A 12,607-nucleotide genomic window follows, 5' to 3' on the forward strand; every position below is an offset into this window, starting at 1 on the left:
TAGCCATCACTTAAATCCACATAGTCTCGTAATCTATCTTGTCATTTTCTCTCTGAATCCCATCTGACTGTGCTCATGGCGTACTCAGTGTTTGAAGTAGACCCCTGTAGAATGCTAACATACAGTTGTCCCTAATACCTGACTTGTATACTCACCAAGAGTTTGTCACTTTTATTTCTGAAGATGTATTACATTTATCAGTGTTGTAATTTAGTTCCAAATTGCATAAACCATTGAACTGTGAATGTGAAAAAAGTCATTTTGGGGCCTGGAGAGATGGCTTAGCGGTTAAGGCACTTGCCTGCAAAGCCTCCCAGTTTGATTCTCCAGGACCCATGTAAGCACAAGGGGGCACATGCATCTGGAATTTGCTATGGAGTCTCAGGGTAGCCTCCAACTCAACGGTGATCCTCCTACTTCTGCTCCCACGTGCTGGGATTAAAGGTGTGTGTCACCACACCCAGCTAACTTTTGCATTCTTGTTTTGCATTTTGAAGCACTGTTTGCTAACTTAAACTAGAATTTAAGATGAGTTTAATTGAGTAATTTGGAATTTGTTTGCTTCAGACTCGGGTTTAGAACTTCGAGAACCCTAGACTTGGAATCAGAGGCCCTCCTTGACCAGCAGCTGTACTCTTGACAGTACATTCCTTTGATGCTATCTGGCCCTTATCTGTTAATCATTGCTCCACTTCACAGGGGTTTATAAACGACTCCTCTAGTAACAAAAGTTTGATTCACATAAAAGTAATAGCTATCTTAGTACTTTTTTCATGAATATTAATCTTTTCAGTTAATACTTCATCTTGAAAAATGAAACTGGAGCTTCAGTGCTGTGGCTTTAGCAAACTCCCGTCTACACCTAGAGGCTTGGGGTCACATGGATTTGAGTTTGAACCCTGGCTCTGAAGTTCAGATCAGTTTCAAAGACTCATAGCTTTTTAGTCTTTGAAAAAGTTCTTAACCTTTTAAAATCTCTGTTGTCTTATCTCGGGGCTGGGGCTATGATCAGTGGTAGAGCATGTGCTCAGGATGCATGAGACCCTGGGTATAACTTCTGTTTCCCCACTTATAGCTAACTAAAAATTTCTAAATAAAAATTTATGTACAGACACATATGCTAGGGTTAAGGAAGATATACAATGAAAATATGTATGAAGTACATGGGCATATGGCATGAAAGGAACTCAGTAAACATCCCCTTTCTGTGCCAATTTTGAAATTTCAATTTATGCCACAGACAAAAAGAGGAAAACTTTCAGGCTACACATGTACTCACTTGATGTGGCAGGTCTGGAGACCATTTGCGAGGAAGCAGAGTCAGAAGAAAGTAGTGTTTTCCGTTGTGTCTATCAGTTCTTTCTTTTTAAAATATTTTTTTTGTATTTGCAGGCAGAGAGAGAGATAGACACTGAGAGAGAATGGGTACACCAGGGCCTTCAACCCCTGCAATTAAACTCCAGATGCATGCGCCACTGGTGCATCTGGCTTTTATGGGGGAATCAAACCTGGGTCATTAGGGTTAACAGACAAGTGTCTTAACTGATGAGCCATCTCTCTACTCCCCAGCCCACATTTTTTCTTCAAGGTAGAGTCTCACTCTATCCCATGCTGACCTGGAACTCACTCTCTAGACCAAGACTGACATCAAAGTCAACAATCCTCCTACCTCTGCCTGCTGAGTGCTGGGATTAAAGGCATGAACCACCACCACTCCCGGCTTCATGTATCATTTTTTAAAAATTTATTATTATGATGATATCATTTATTTATTTATTTATTTATTTATTTATTTATTTATTTATTTATTTGAGAGCAACAGACACAGAGAGAAAGACAGATAGAGGGAGAGAGAGAGAATGGGTGCACCAGGGCTTCCAGCCTCTGCAAACGAACTCCAGACGCGTGCGCCCCCTTGTGCATCTGGCTAACGTGGGACCTGGGGAACCGAGCCTCCAACTGGGTTCCTTAGACTTCACAGGCAAGCGCTTAACCGCTAAGCCATCTCTCCAGCCCCATCTATCATTTTTAATAAGTTAGTTAACCTATTTCTTAAGTGCCAGCTAGTACTATTAGGTCCTTAGAATTTGAACATTTAGCTTGGAGTACCGACTGTGAATGTGTGACTAGAGGGCTGGGGAGATGGCTCAGTGAGTAAGAGCTCTTGTTGTACACGAATCTGTGACTAGTTGGAGGGAAAAGAGCAAGGACTAGAAAACTAAGCAAGTAAGGTGTGTATGGTCATCCTGTTCCAAGCAGTCTTCTTTCAAGTAAGTCTAAGTATCATATCGCTTCTCTGCTATTATACAGAGATGGAGAACATGACTGACCTAAGTGTCCTATTATTTCTTTCTGTTAAAGTTTTGTTCACAAGGCTGGATAGATGGCTTAGCAGTTAGGGCTCTTGCCTGCAAAGCCAAAGGACCCAGGTTCAATTCTTCAGCATCCATGTTAGCCAGGTGCACAAGGTAGCATATGAGTCTGGAGTTCATTTGCAGAGGCTGGAGGCCTTGGCACACCCATTCTCTCTCTCCCTCCCCCCACTGCTTTCTCTCTCAAATAAATAAATAAAAATATAATATTTAAAAAGTTGTGTGCACTATTTTCTCTTTGTTTCTGCAGCCTCTGTTCCATGCCTAGCTCATCTCTGTCGTTTGGAAATTCGGGCCACTCTAAAAGTAGAGCGCCTACAGTCTCTCAGCTATGTCCGTCAGCTGCCCCTTCCCAGAAGCCTGCAAAACTATCTGCTCTATGAAGATGTTCTGAGGAGGAATGAAATACCAGAACTAGAAGTCGGGGAAGCTACCTAAAACTGCTTGCTTCTTAACTCATGAGCCTGGGCTCGGTCAGGCGGTATGGTTGTAGACTAACTTTTAACTCTGCCATTCATTGAGACAAAAGACCCATGAGGTACAAGTTATTCATGATTTTATAGTCACAAAAGATGACTTTTATTTATGTGGTTGGTTAGGCTGTGGGGAGCAGCAGTAAATGTGGATGTTTCCCACTGTATTTCTTGGCAAATATATTGTGAACTTCACATACACTGTTCGATTGCAGTTTCATTGCCAGCACTCTTTGTGCTGTAATATTTACTTAGCCAAACATCCTCTACTTTAATTTGCTGTGAATGAACTGTGATGCTGCATCAAGTGTGAACATGGCATATCTCTGCTTACGATGCAGGTTCTGTAAGAGGGGAATCCAGAAAACTGTACTTGAGGCGCACCTAACTGTGGTGGTGTATCTCATTGTTGTTGTTATTGTTTGGCACTGAATATTTCACTTTTATAAAAACATTTCCTGCCTTATTATATTCCATTCTTATTCCCCTCCCCCCTTTTGACAGCACAGTGAGTGGCCTTTATTTCACCATTTATAGAAAACTGACATTTAGGTTAATATTAAAAAATTATCACTGGAAGTTTTAAGTGTTCTACAACACTGTCTGATTCCATTTTGCTGACAACACAGGCTGTTATTCCATGCTAAAAAAGAAAGACGTGTCCCAAAAGGGCCATCATGATCCATGTGGCACCTGCTCAGGACCTGTTTGCGACTGTGTCTTCTTCCATCTCTTCTTCACCATCATGGCTGGGCCCTGATGTGTGCTCTTGGCCACATAACTGACCCGACTGCAGCAATCACTTCGGCTTCTCCACTCCTGCCAGCATTGGAACAGTTACTGTAGCATTCTTCATCAGAGGCGGTCCACCTTTCTTTTTGCTAGTTGGCATACCAGCACCTGGATTAAAAGTTTTGCTTCTCCTGGAAATATCCTTTGCAAGCTGTGCACCCAGTTTGCCCTTGAATATTTTCTTTGCTTTCTGACTGACACTGCTTTAGTTTCACTTTCTGAGAATCCAGTACTCTGACTCTCACATACAGTCTGCAATGCTTTTTATTTGTTACAGGATTTCTTAGAATGCGCAGATATATCAGTGATTTGAGAGATGCCAGAGCATCTAGATCACCCAGTTCCACACGACTGTTGTTGGTGAGAATGAGTTCTGTCACACAGGACAGACCCTGATCAAGTCCCTCACCTATGCGGCATACTCTGTTGTTCACTAACAATGTTTCCAGTCTTCTCAACCAGGGAAAACCAACCAGTTTCCTTAGTTCATTGCCAGAAAAATTAGTAGCATCAAACTGGTCCAAGGTAGCTCCTAGATTTTCAGTGACAAGAATTTTATACCCTGAGGTCCAGTTCCCTGTCCCACGTCAGCTCCACCATCCAGCAAAGCCCTTGCCGTTGCCGTAGCCTCAGAGACTCCCAGTATGCCTCGAGCCCAACGGGCAGGCAGCACTCCATCCTAACTTCTTAATCTAATCATTTCTATGACATTGATATTCACTAGCTTTCACATGGGAACTTGGGGGAAATGTGTGTGCGCGCGCGCTGGCTGTGCACATGATTTTCTGCACACGTGGTGGTCTGAGGACAACCTTACGGTACTTGTTCTGTCTGCTACTTTTTCTTGTTCCTTTTTGTTGTTTTAACTGCCTCATGTGCGACAGTCTAGCTGGCCCATAAGCTTCCAGATTTTCCTGGCTCCACCTCCCATCACCGTAAGTGTGTTGGTATCACATAGGTAGGTACTACTTTGAGTCCTGCTTTATGTATGTGCTGGAGAATCAAACTTTGGCCAAGCATGCACATTTAACCAGTGAGCCATCTCCCTAGCCCCGAAATCTTGTTTTTTAAAGAATTTAGAAAACCAATCATTGCTGGTCCTCTACCCATATTTCTTCCCTTTATATTCTGGCAAAGACATATATACTCCATTTTTAATCTACAGAGTCAATATTGCCTAACCTCAAAGGCATAATCAGTTTAAAAATATTAGATCAAAAAGTAAATCAGCTTTAAGAGCATTTTACCACACAAGATATCAATAAGGAGACAGAGGGGCATCTATGCAGTACCATCCTCAAAGAAAGAAAAGTGCATATTTCAGAGTTACTTAACTGTCAAATACTGCAACCAAGCTCTATTCAGCTCCAGAATGAGAGGCCAGCTTTGTTTCTGTGAATTAGCCAATTCCATTAGTACAAACTTTTTCCTTCTTAATATTGGCATAAGTTTTCAAACTGCCTATGAGGGAAAGCCCTGAGAACCCTAGGTTAATGAGGCACTGCCTCGTGAGTTTTTACAGTTGTTTCATCTATCTTGAGTGAGGAAAAAGCATCATAGGATCAACAGCTGGGATAAGCGGCTGTGGAGATTATCCTCGAGAGAAAGAGGCAAGTGTGGTAGTGTCGTGACAGGGAGGCAAGCCTTCCGTGCTGTTAGCCACCTGTGCTTAAAGCAGACGGGAGCAAATCAGCTGGGTCCATCTGTGACCAAGGTAGAGATAAAACTAGACCAAACGAAGGTACAGTGGGATGACTGAGCTCTTTCTGTTCATTAAAAGCTAGCATTTGAATGTGAATATACAGGCAAATTAAAGCTAGATGTTGAAAGCCACGGGGAGATTCAGATAGTTAAGTTTAATGAAGAAGTTCCAAAACTGTTTTATTTAAGAAGTATTATAACCTTCATTTTACACACCCCAATTCTCTTATTTTGATGTAACATGAATTTTTTATTTGTGGCAAATATACATATAGAGTTTAAATTTGAGAGTGTATCTTTTTATGTATTTGTTTTTGTTCAAATATATAATAAAACTCATTTTAACTTAAGTTATATTGAGCTCTTTTCTTTTTGAAAAATCAATACAAAAAGTCGGATGTGGTGGCACACGCCTTTAATCCCAGCTATCGGGAGGCAGAGGTAGGAGGACCGTTGAGAGTTGAAGGCCACCCTGAAACTACAGAGTGAATTCCAGGTCAGCCTGAGCTAGAGTGAGACCCTACCTCAAAAAAAAAAAAAAAGAATAAAGAAAAATCAATACAGATGGTCCCTGACAGGTAAGTTCTTGAGACTGTAGTTGTATAAAAGTGGTAAGTATGCAATAGAAACTATACTTTGAAGGGTTGGGAAGATGGCTTAGTCAGGAAAGTATTTATTGTGCAAACATGAAGACCTGAATTTAGATCTCAAGGGCCAACGTAAAAGCCACGTGTGGTAGCACAGGCCTGTAATGCCAGCACTGGGGAAGCAGAGACAAGACCCCTGAGCATGCTGGCCAGCTACTCTGCCCTAATCTGTGAGTTCCAGGTGCATTGAGAGACCTTGTCTGAAAAAATAAAGTGGAGAGTGAGGAAGACAGACATCTGATATAGAACTCTGGTATCTACATGCCTGTGTGCACCCAGGGATATGAACACACATGCACGCCACACACACACATACATAGACAGCTCCCCTTGCCCCAGAGTACATTGAAATTTGAATCTTCCTGAGCTAGTGATGTGCAGTCTTATATTCTCTCAGAGTTCTGGTGCTGAGCAATGGCAGTGAACTTTTACCTCCAGTCAACAAGTGATCACCAGGGTAAAGAGCCAAAGCTTTCTGCACTGTCCTTTGTTGTTAAGATATGATGGATGGGTTAGAGGTGTTAAGGGGATTTTCAACTTACAATATTTTCAATTTATAGTGATATTTTAGAAAAATTTGAAAAGCCCTTAGATTTATTACGGCACCCTTTTTTCTTTTTTGAGACAGGGTATTTCTTTGAAGCTGTCCTGGAGCTCACTGTGTCTCCCAGGCTGGCCTCCATTTTGCACCAGCCTTACAGATGCTAGGGTTACAGATGTGAGCCACTATGTCCAGCCAAGACCTTGATTTTTGTTGCTGTTGTTTTGAGGCAGGATCTCACACTAACCCTTCACTCTAGGCTGACCTGGAACTCACTTTGTAGCCAAGGCTGGCCGCAGTGAGTCGCCTACCTCTGCTTTCTGAGTGCTGGGATTAAAGGTGTGCACCGCCATGCCCAGTGTAAGTGATTGCTACACTTTGAATCTGGAGTGGTCTTAAAGGCTCATATGCCAAAGGCTTGATGCCCAGGTTGTGGTGCAGCTGGGAGGTGGTGGAACATTTAGGAGGTGGTGCCTAATGGAAAGAAGGTTATTTATTGGCTGTGTCCTTGAAGGGGACAGTGAAACCTGCTCCCATCTTGGTGTATGTGAGGTGATGCTAAGTGTTTGAGGTGATCCCCTTCGCTCTGCTGCTCCCCACCATACGCCCCAAAGCCAAAAGCCAATCAAGCATAACCGAAAACTTCCAAAACTGTGAACCACAATAAGTCTTTCCTCCTTTGGTTGGTTATCTCAGGCATCTTATCACAGCTTTGGGAATCTGAGTAATACAATATTTTTACCTTATTGTATATGTCTTTGAAATTGTTATATTAAAATGTTATTTATTTATATTTATTTTTATTTGGTTTTTCAAGGTAGGGTTTTGCTCTAGCCCAGGCTGACCAAGAATTACTATGTCATCTCAGGGTAGCCTCAAACTCATGGTGATTCCCCTACCTCTGTGTCCCAAGTGTTGGGATTGAAGGCATGCACCACCACATCTGGCTGGTTATTACTTTTTACATTGACATTTACACATATATAAAATTCCTTCCTGTTACGTTTATCTTCCGTCCTCCACTCTTTTCCACTGAACTCTTCTTTCCAACCAGTCCCTCTTCTACTTTGTTGCTTCTCCCCGCCTTCCATCATTCATTGTGGAGTATTGAAGGGACCAATAATGTACAGATCTTGTGCAGGTGATGACAGATATGATCTCATGAAAGCAGTGGCCATGTCGTGTTTGGAAGACAGCGTTCCACAGCACTCCTTCCCATTGTTCTTACATCCTTTACACTCCCTCCTGCACAATGTTCCTTAGGTCTTCAGGCTGAGAGAGGTGTCTTCTTTAGCGCCAAGCACCCGTCACATTTTCAGTACTCTGGTGAGTTCCGAGTCACCTCAGTAGTCACCAGCAACTGCAAAGCAAAGCAAAGCTTCTCCACCCAGAGGTGAGAGCAGCACTAAGCAATGGGCATAAACCTAAGTATTTAAAGGGCAATTTGATGGACACATACCTATGGAGAGGGAGACTATAGTAGCTTTCCTCCCAGGATTTTTGACCTCCCTAGCCATAGGCTTTTGAGTTGGTTTTTAGTACCAGGGATGAATTCCCTCCTATTGAGTGAGCGTCAAACCCAATCAGAGCATAGTTGTTTTCCCTCACACCAATCATGCCATTATTGTAGTAGTCGGCACATCCTGCCTGGCCCTCAGTTGTGTAGCTTCCAGCATCCACTTCTGGGTAAGGCTATTGACTTTTATTTCCCAGCAGCCTATATTGCACTTTTCAGCACTATGACACCGAGCCAGTGAAGAGAGGGCTTCCAGCTCAGTTCCCACTTGATTTCTCAGTGTTGTGCAACCAAAGCATGTGGTACCTTCAGCCATAGCTGAATGGTGGATGGTGGGCATCCAAAGTAGTGACAACAGCCTGTATAAAATAGGACTTTTATGATGTGACAAGGACGCAAACAAAAATGTGAGTCAAAAGCATGTATGTAAAAGATGAATTGTAGTCACAGCTTCTGATCCCAATGACAAATCTAGTTGGTGTGAACATTGAGCCCTAACTACATCTACAGTAGTGCTTTCACATTTTAAAGTCCCAGTGGTCCTTGTGGAGAACCCTAGTATGGTAGTTCTCTAAAGGTGGGTCATGCTTCCAGAGTAGACATAAGATATCCTTGATGCCAGGTTTTCCATCATGTAGATTTCAGCTGATCCTTTTGATTTCTGACCATCTGATACAATAGTAACATGGGCATTTGTGATTTCACTTCCTCCTTTGCCAAATGACCAGTATCTTGTCACTAACCTTTCTGCCAACCCTGCTTTTAGGGACTTCTTACACTGTTACATCCCATGACCACTTATGACAGTGGCAGTCCTTGAATTACAGCTTACACTATGTTTCTGCCACATGAGCAATTGATAACATCTAACTTTGGAATTGCTTTTTCCATATAAATCTGTATGAAAATGATGGTCTTTGAGTGTTGTGTGATCTATGCCTTGAAGGCATAGAAATACTTTCATTTATAAAATTTTATAACTTTGTTGATCCTCAAAATATATTGTGAATAGTAACTTTGCAGTCAAGTTCCCACTTCTGATAGAAATCACCCAACCAAGAGCAGCTTCTGGGGAAAAAAAGGTTTATTTTGGTTTACAGGCTCGAGGGGAAGCTCCATGATAGCAGGGGAAAACTATGGCATGAGCAGAGGGTGGACATCACCTCGTGGCCAACATAAGGTGAACAATACAACAAGAGAGTGTGCCAAACAGTGGCATGTGGAAACTGGCTATGACACCCATAAGCCCATCCCCAACAATACACTCCCTCCAGGAGGCATTAATTCCAAAATATCCATCAGCTAGGAACCTAGCATTCAGAACACCTAAATTTATAGGGGATACCTAAATCATGCCACACAGTAACTCATAAGAATGTGTGTGGACGCCATACCTGATTTTAACCTATACTACAAACCCATAGTAACAAAAATAGCATGGTATTGGCACAAAAGCAGATATGTAGATCAATGGAACAGAATAAAGGACCCAGATATAAGTCCAGGTAGCTATAGCCAACTGATACTCGATAAAAATGCCAAAAATACTCATTGGAGAAAAGATAGCCTCTTCAGCAAATGGTGCTGGGAAAACTGGATATGTATCTGTAGAAGTATGAAAATAGAGTCTTCTCTCTCTCCATGCACAAGAATTAAGTCCAAACAGACTAAAGACCTTAACATCACACCTGAAACTCTGAAACTACTAGAGGAAAAAGTAGGGGAAACCCTTCAACATATTGGTCTTGGCAAAGACTTTCTGAATATAACCCCAATTGCTCAGGCCATAAAACACAGATTAACTACTGGGACCTCATGAAATTACAAAGATTTTGTATTGCAAAGGACACTGTGAATAAAGCAAAGAGGCAACCTACAGAATGGGAAAAAAATCTTTGCCAGCTATATATCTGATAGAGGATTAATATCTAGGATATACAAAGAAATTAAAATGTTAACTAATAAGTAATCAAACAAGCCAATTAAAAAATGGGGTATGGAGTTAGAGAGTTCTCAAAGGAAGAAATATGAATGACATATAAGCATCTAAAAAAATGTTCTACATCACTAGTCATCAGGGAAATGCAGATTAAAACTACATGGAGATTCCATCTCACTCCTGTCAGATTGGCTACCATCATGAAAACAAATTATCATAAATGCTGGTGGGGATGTGGAAAAAGAGGAACCCTTCTTCACTGTTGGTTGGAAATCAATCTGGTCCAGCCATTGTGGAAATCAGTGTGGAGGTTCCTAAGACAGCTAAAAATTGATCTACCATATGACCCAGCTATAGCACTCCTAGGCATATATCCTAAGGACTCATCCCATTTCCTTAGAAGTACATGCTCAACCATGTTTATTGCTGCTCAATTCATAATAGCTGGGAAATGGAACCAGTCTAGATGTCCCTCAACTGATGAGTGGGTAATGAAGATGTGGCACATTTATAGAATGGAGTTCTACTCAGCAGTAAAGAAAAATGAAGTTATGAAATTTGCAGGAAAATGGATGAATCTGGAAAGGATTATACTAAGTGAGGTAACCCAGGCCCAGAAAGCCAAGCACCACATGTTCTCCCTCATATGTGGATCCTAACTACAGATGATTAGGTTTCTGTGTGAGAAGGAAAAAAACTCAGTAGAAGAGGCCAGTAAGTTAAAAAGGAGATATAAAGGGAAGAGAAAGGAAGGGAGGAGGCTACTTAATAGGTTGATATTGTATATATGCAAGCAGAATAGATTAATGGTGGTGAAAAGGCCCAAAGTGAAGTCAGGGGAAGAGATTGAGTAAAGGAAAGGTGGAGGGAGGGCTAATCAAAATCTAAGAGTATGCAAATAAAGCATATGGAATTCTCCAGTTTTGGACAATGGAACACTCAGGAGCCATAGATCATTGTTAGAAAATTTTCAGTGCCAGGAATGGGTTACCTTCAGTGAGGGCCAGGGAGGTCCCTGATGCCCCCAAAACATTATAGGCCATTGCTGAGGCCCTTGATTTCCCACCGGGGATAGATGATAAGACCCTATTGCTGAAGACTTCACATACTTGGGCTGCAAGGCCACTGAGAAATCCTGCTGGAACTGAGCTGATAACCTCCTCCATGTAGTGTTGGGAGCCATGAACCAAACCTCAGCCATGTTAACAGATTGCCATATAGCAAGTTAAAGTTTCTACTTCCTCACCTAATATTCAACTACCAGAAACAATGGGATCGTACACCTGGCCAAACATCCCCCCATCCTGCCGGTAGCTGATGAAGAAACAAAGGCATTTCAGTTTAACCAGTAACTGTGTGATCTTTGCCCTAAATATGTCCCCTTCCCTCTACAACTCCTTGCCCTGACCACGTCCCCTTCCCCCTACAACCCTATATAAACCTACATGTAAGAATAAACTCTCGAGGGGCTGGAGAGATGGCTTAGCAGTTAAGCGCTTGCCTGTGAAGCCTAAGGACCCCAGTTCGAGGCTCGGTTCCCCAGGTCCCACGTTAGCCAGATGCACAAGGGGGCACACGCGTCTGGAGTTCATTTGCAGAGGCTGGAAGCCCTGGCGCACCCATTCTCTCTCTCCCTCTATCTGTCTTTCTGTGTCTGTCTCCCTCAAATAAATAAATAAATTAAAAAAAAAAAAAAAGAATAAACTCTCGAGGCCGTGACAAATGTCTAGCATGGTTTCCTTCTTGTGTCTGTTTGTCTTTCACCCAGGTTAGCTTTTCCTTGAGTCCTTGTTCAACTCCCCGCTTTTTGTGACTTTACAGATAGCTTCTGTCTTATTTATGCTAATTTTATTGAATGGTCATAACTAGGTCTAATCACTTAGGTTTAAGTGATTTAATTTCAGTAATAATAACTTTCATCTTCTTGGAATTTGTTGGAATAGCTTACTTAAACTTTATCAAATTTAAGTCATGGGTAAAACATAAAATTGTTTTATGTTTATAAAAATTTCTGTGGTACATAAAAATCAATAGCTATCAAGTTTAAGCCAAAATCATTGGTTGCCAAATAATGTTTTTTCTTTCAAAAATTTATCAAGGGCTGTTTTGGCTCAAAAAAGACCAAATTCTACTCTATTGTATGTAAAGTAACTGTCTCAATTTTGGCACCATGATAACATTTTGTTAGATTTGGTTAACTTACATTCAAAAATTCTAACAATACAAAACAGTCATCTTGATTTTGATGCTATTAAGGCTGCTAATGATTTATTTACTACAATTAAGTCTGTGTTGCCTGGTTTGGACTCTCTAAGTTCCTGGATAGGCAGCTTTACAGCTGTGGGAGTTTGCCTTCTGCTTCTCTTATGCCTATTGCCTTTTTTCTTCAAGTGTTTAATGAAGTCTATTGTAAATGTTCACACAGAGGTCCGAACTATACACTATAGGACATGTCCCTGGCTCTCTCAGACTATCCTAGTTCTCCCTGAATTTTGTCTGCTGATGGCCAGAGATGGATAAGAAAGAAGAAGGAGAATCTAAAACAGAGAAACTTGCTGGGTCAAAAAACACTGAGGATAAAGTAATCTCCATTGTGATAGGCTAAGCAAGCAATGGTACTTTAAAA

At 41.5% G+C, this 12,607-nt stretch overlaps 1 protein-coding gene and 1 pseudogene across 7 annotated transcripts in view; one reads left to right on the plus strand and one right to left on the minus strand.

Annotated features, from left to right (window-relative positions):
- The window catches only part of Asb3 (ankyrin repeat and SOCS box containing 3), a 111,652-nt gene extending 105,964 nt beyond the window's left edge, over positions 1–5,688 (plus strand). For all 7 annotated transcript variants that reach the window (XM_045137344.1, XM_045137345.1, XM_045137346.1 and 4 more), the window contains one exon: positions 2,623–5,688. In XM_045137344.1, the coding sequence (XP_044993279.1) occupies positions 2,623–2,810 (188 nt within the window). In that variant the 3' untranslated portion in view covers positions 2,811–5,688. The remainder of the gene's footprint in view (positions 1–2,622) is intronic.
- Positions 3,543–4,315, minus strand: LOC101596037 (annotated as a pseudogene).
- Positions 5,689–12,607: the final 6,919 nt, after the last annotated feature.

Source organism: Jaculus jaculus, chromosome 18, assembly GCF_020740685.1.
Source record: "Jaculus jaculus isolate mJacJac1 chromosome 18, mJacJac1.mat.Y.cur, whole genome shotgun sequence".
Taxonomy (NCBI): Eukaryota; Metazoa; Chordata; class Mammalia; order Rodentia; family Dipodidae; genus Jaculus; species Jaculus jaculus.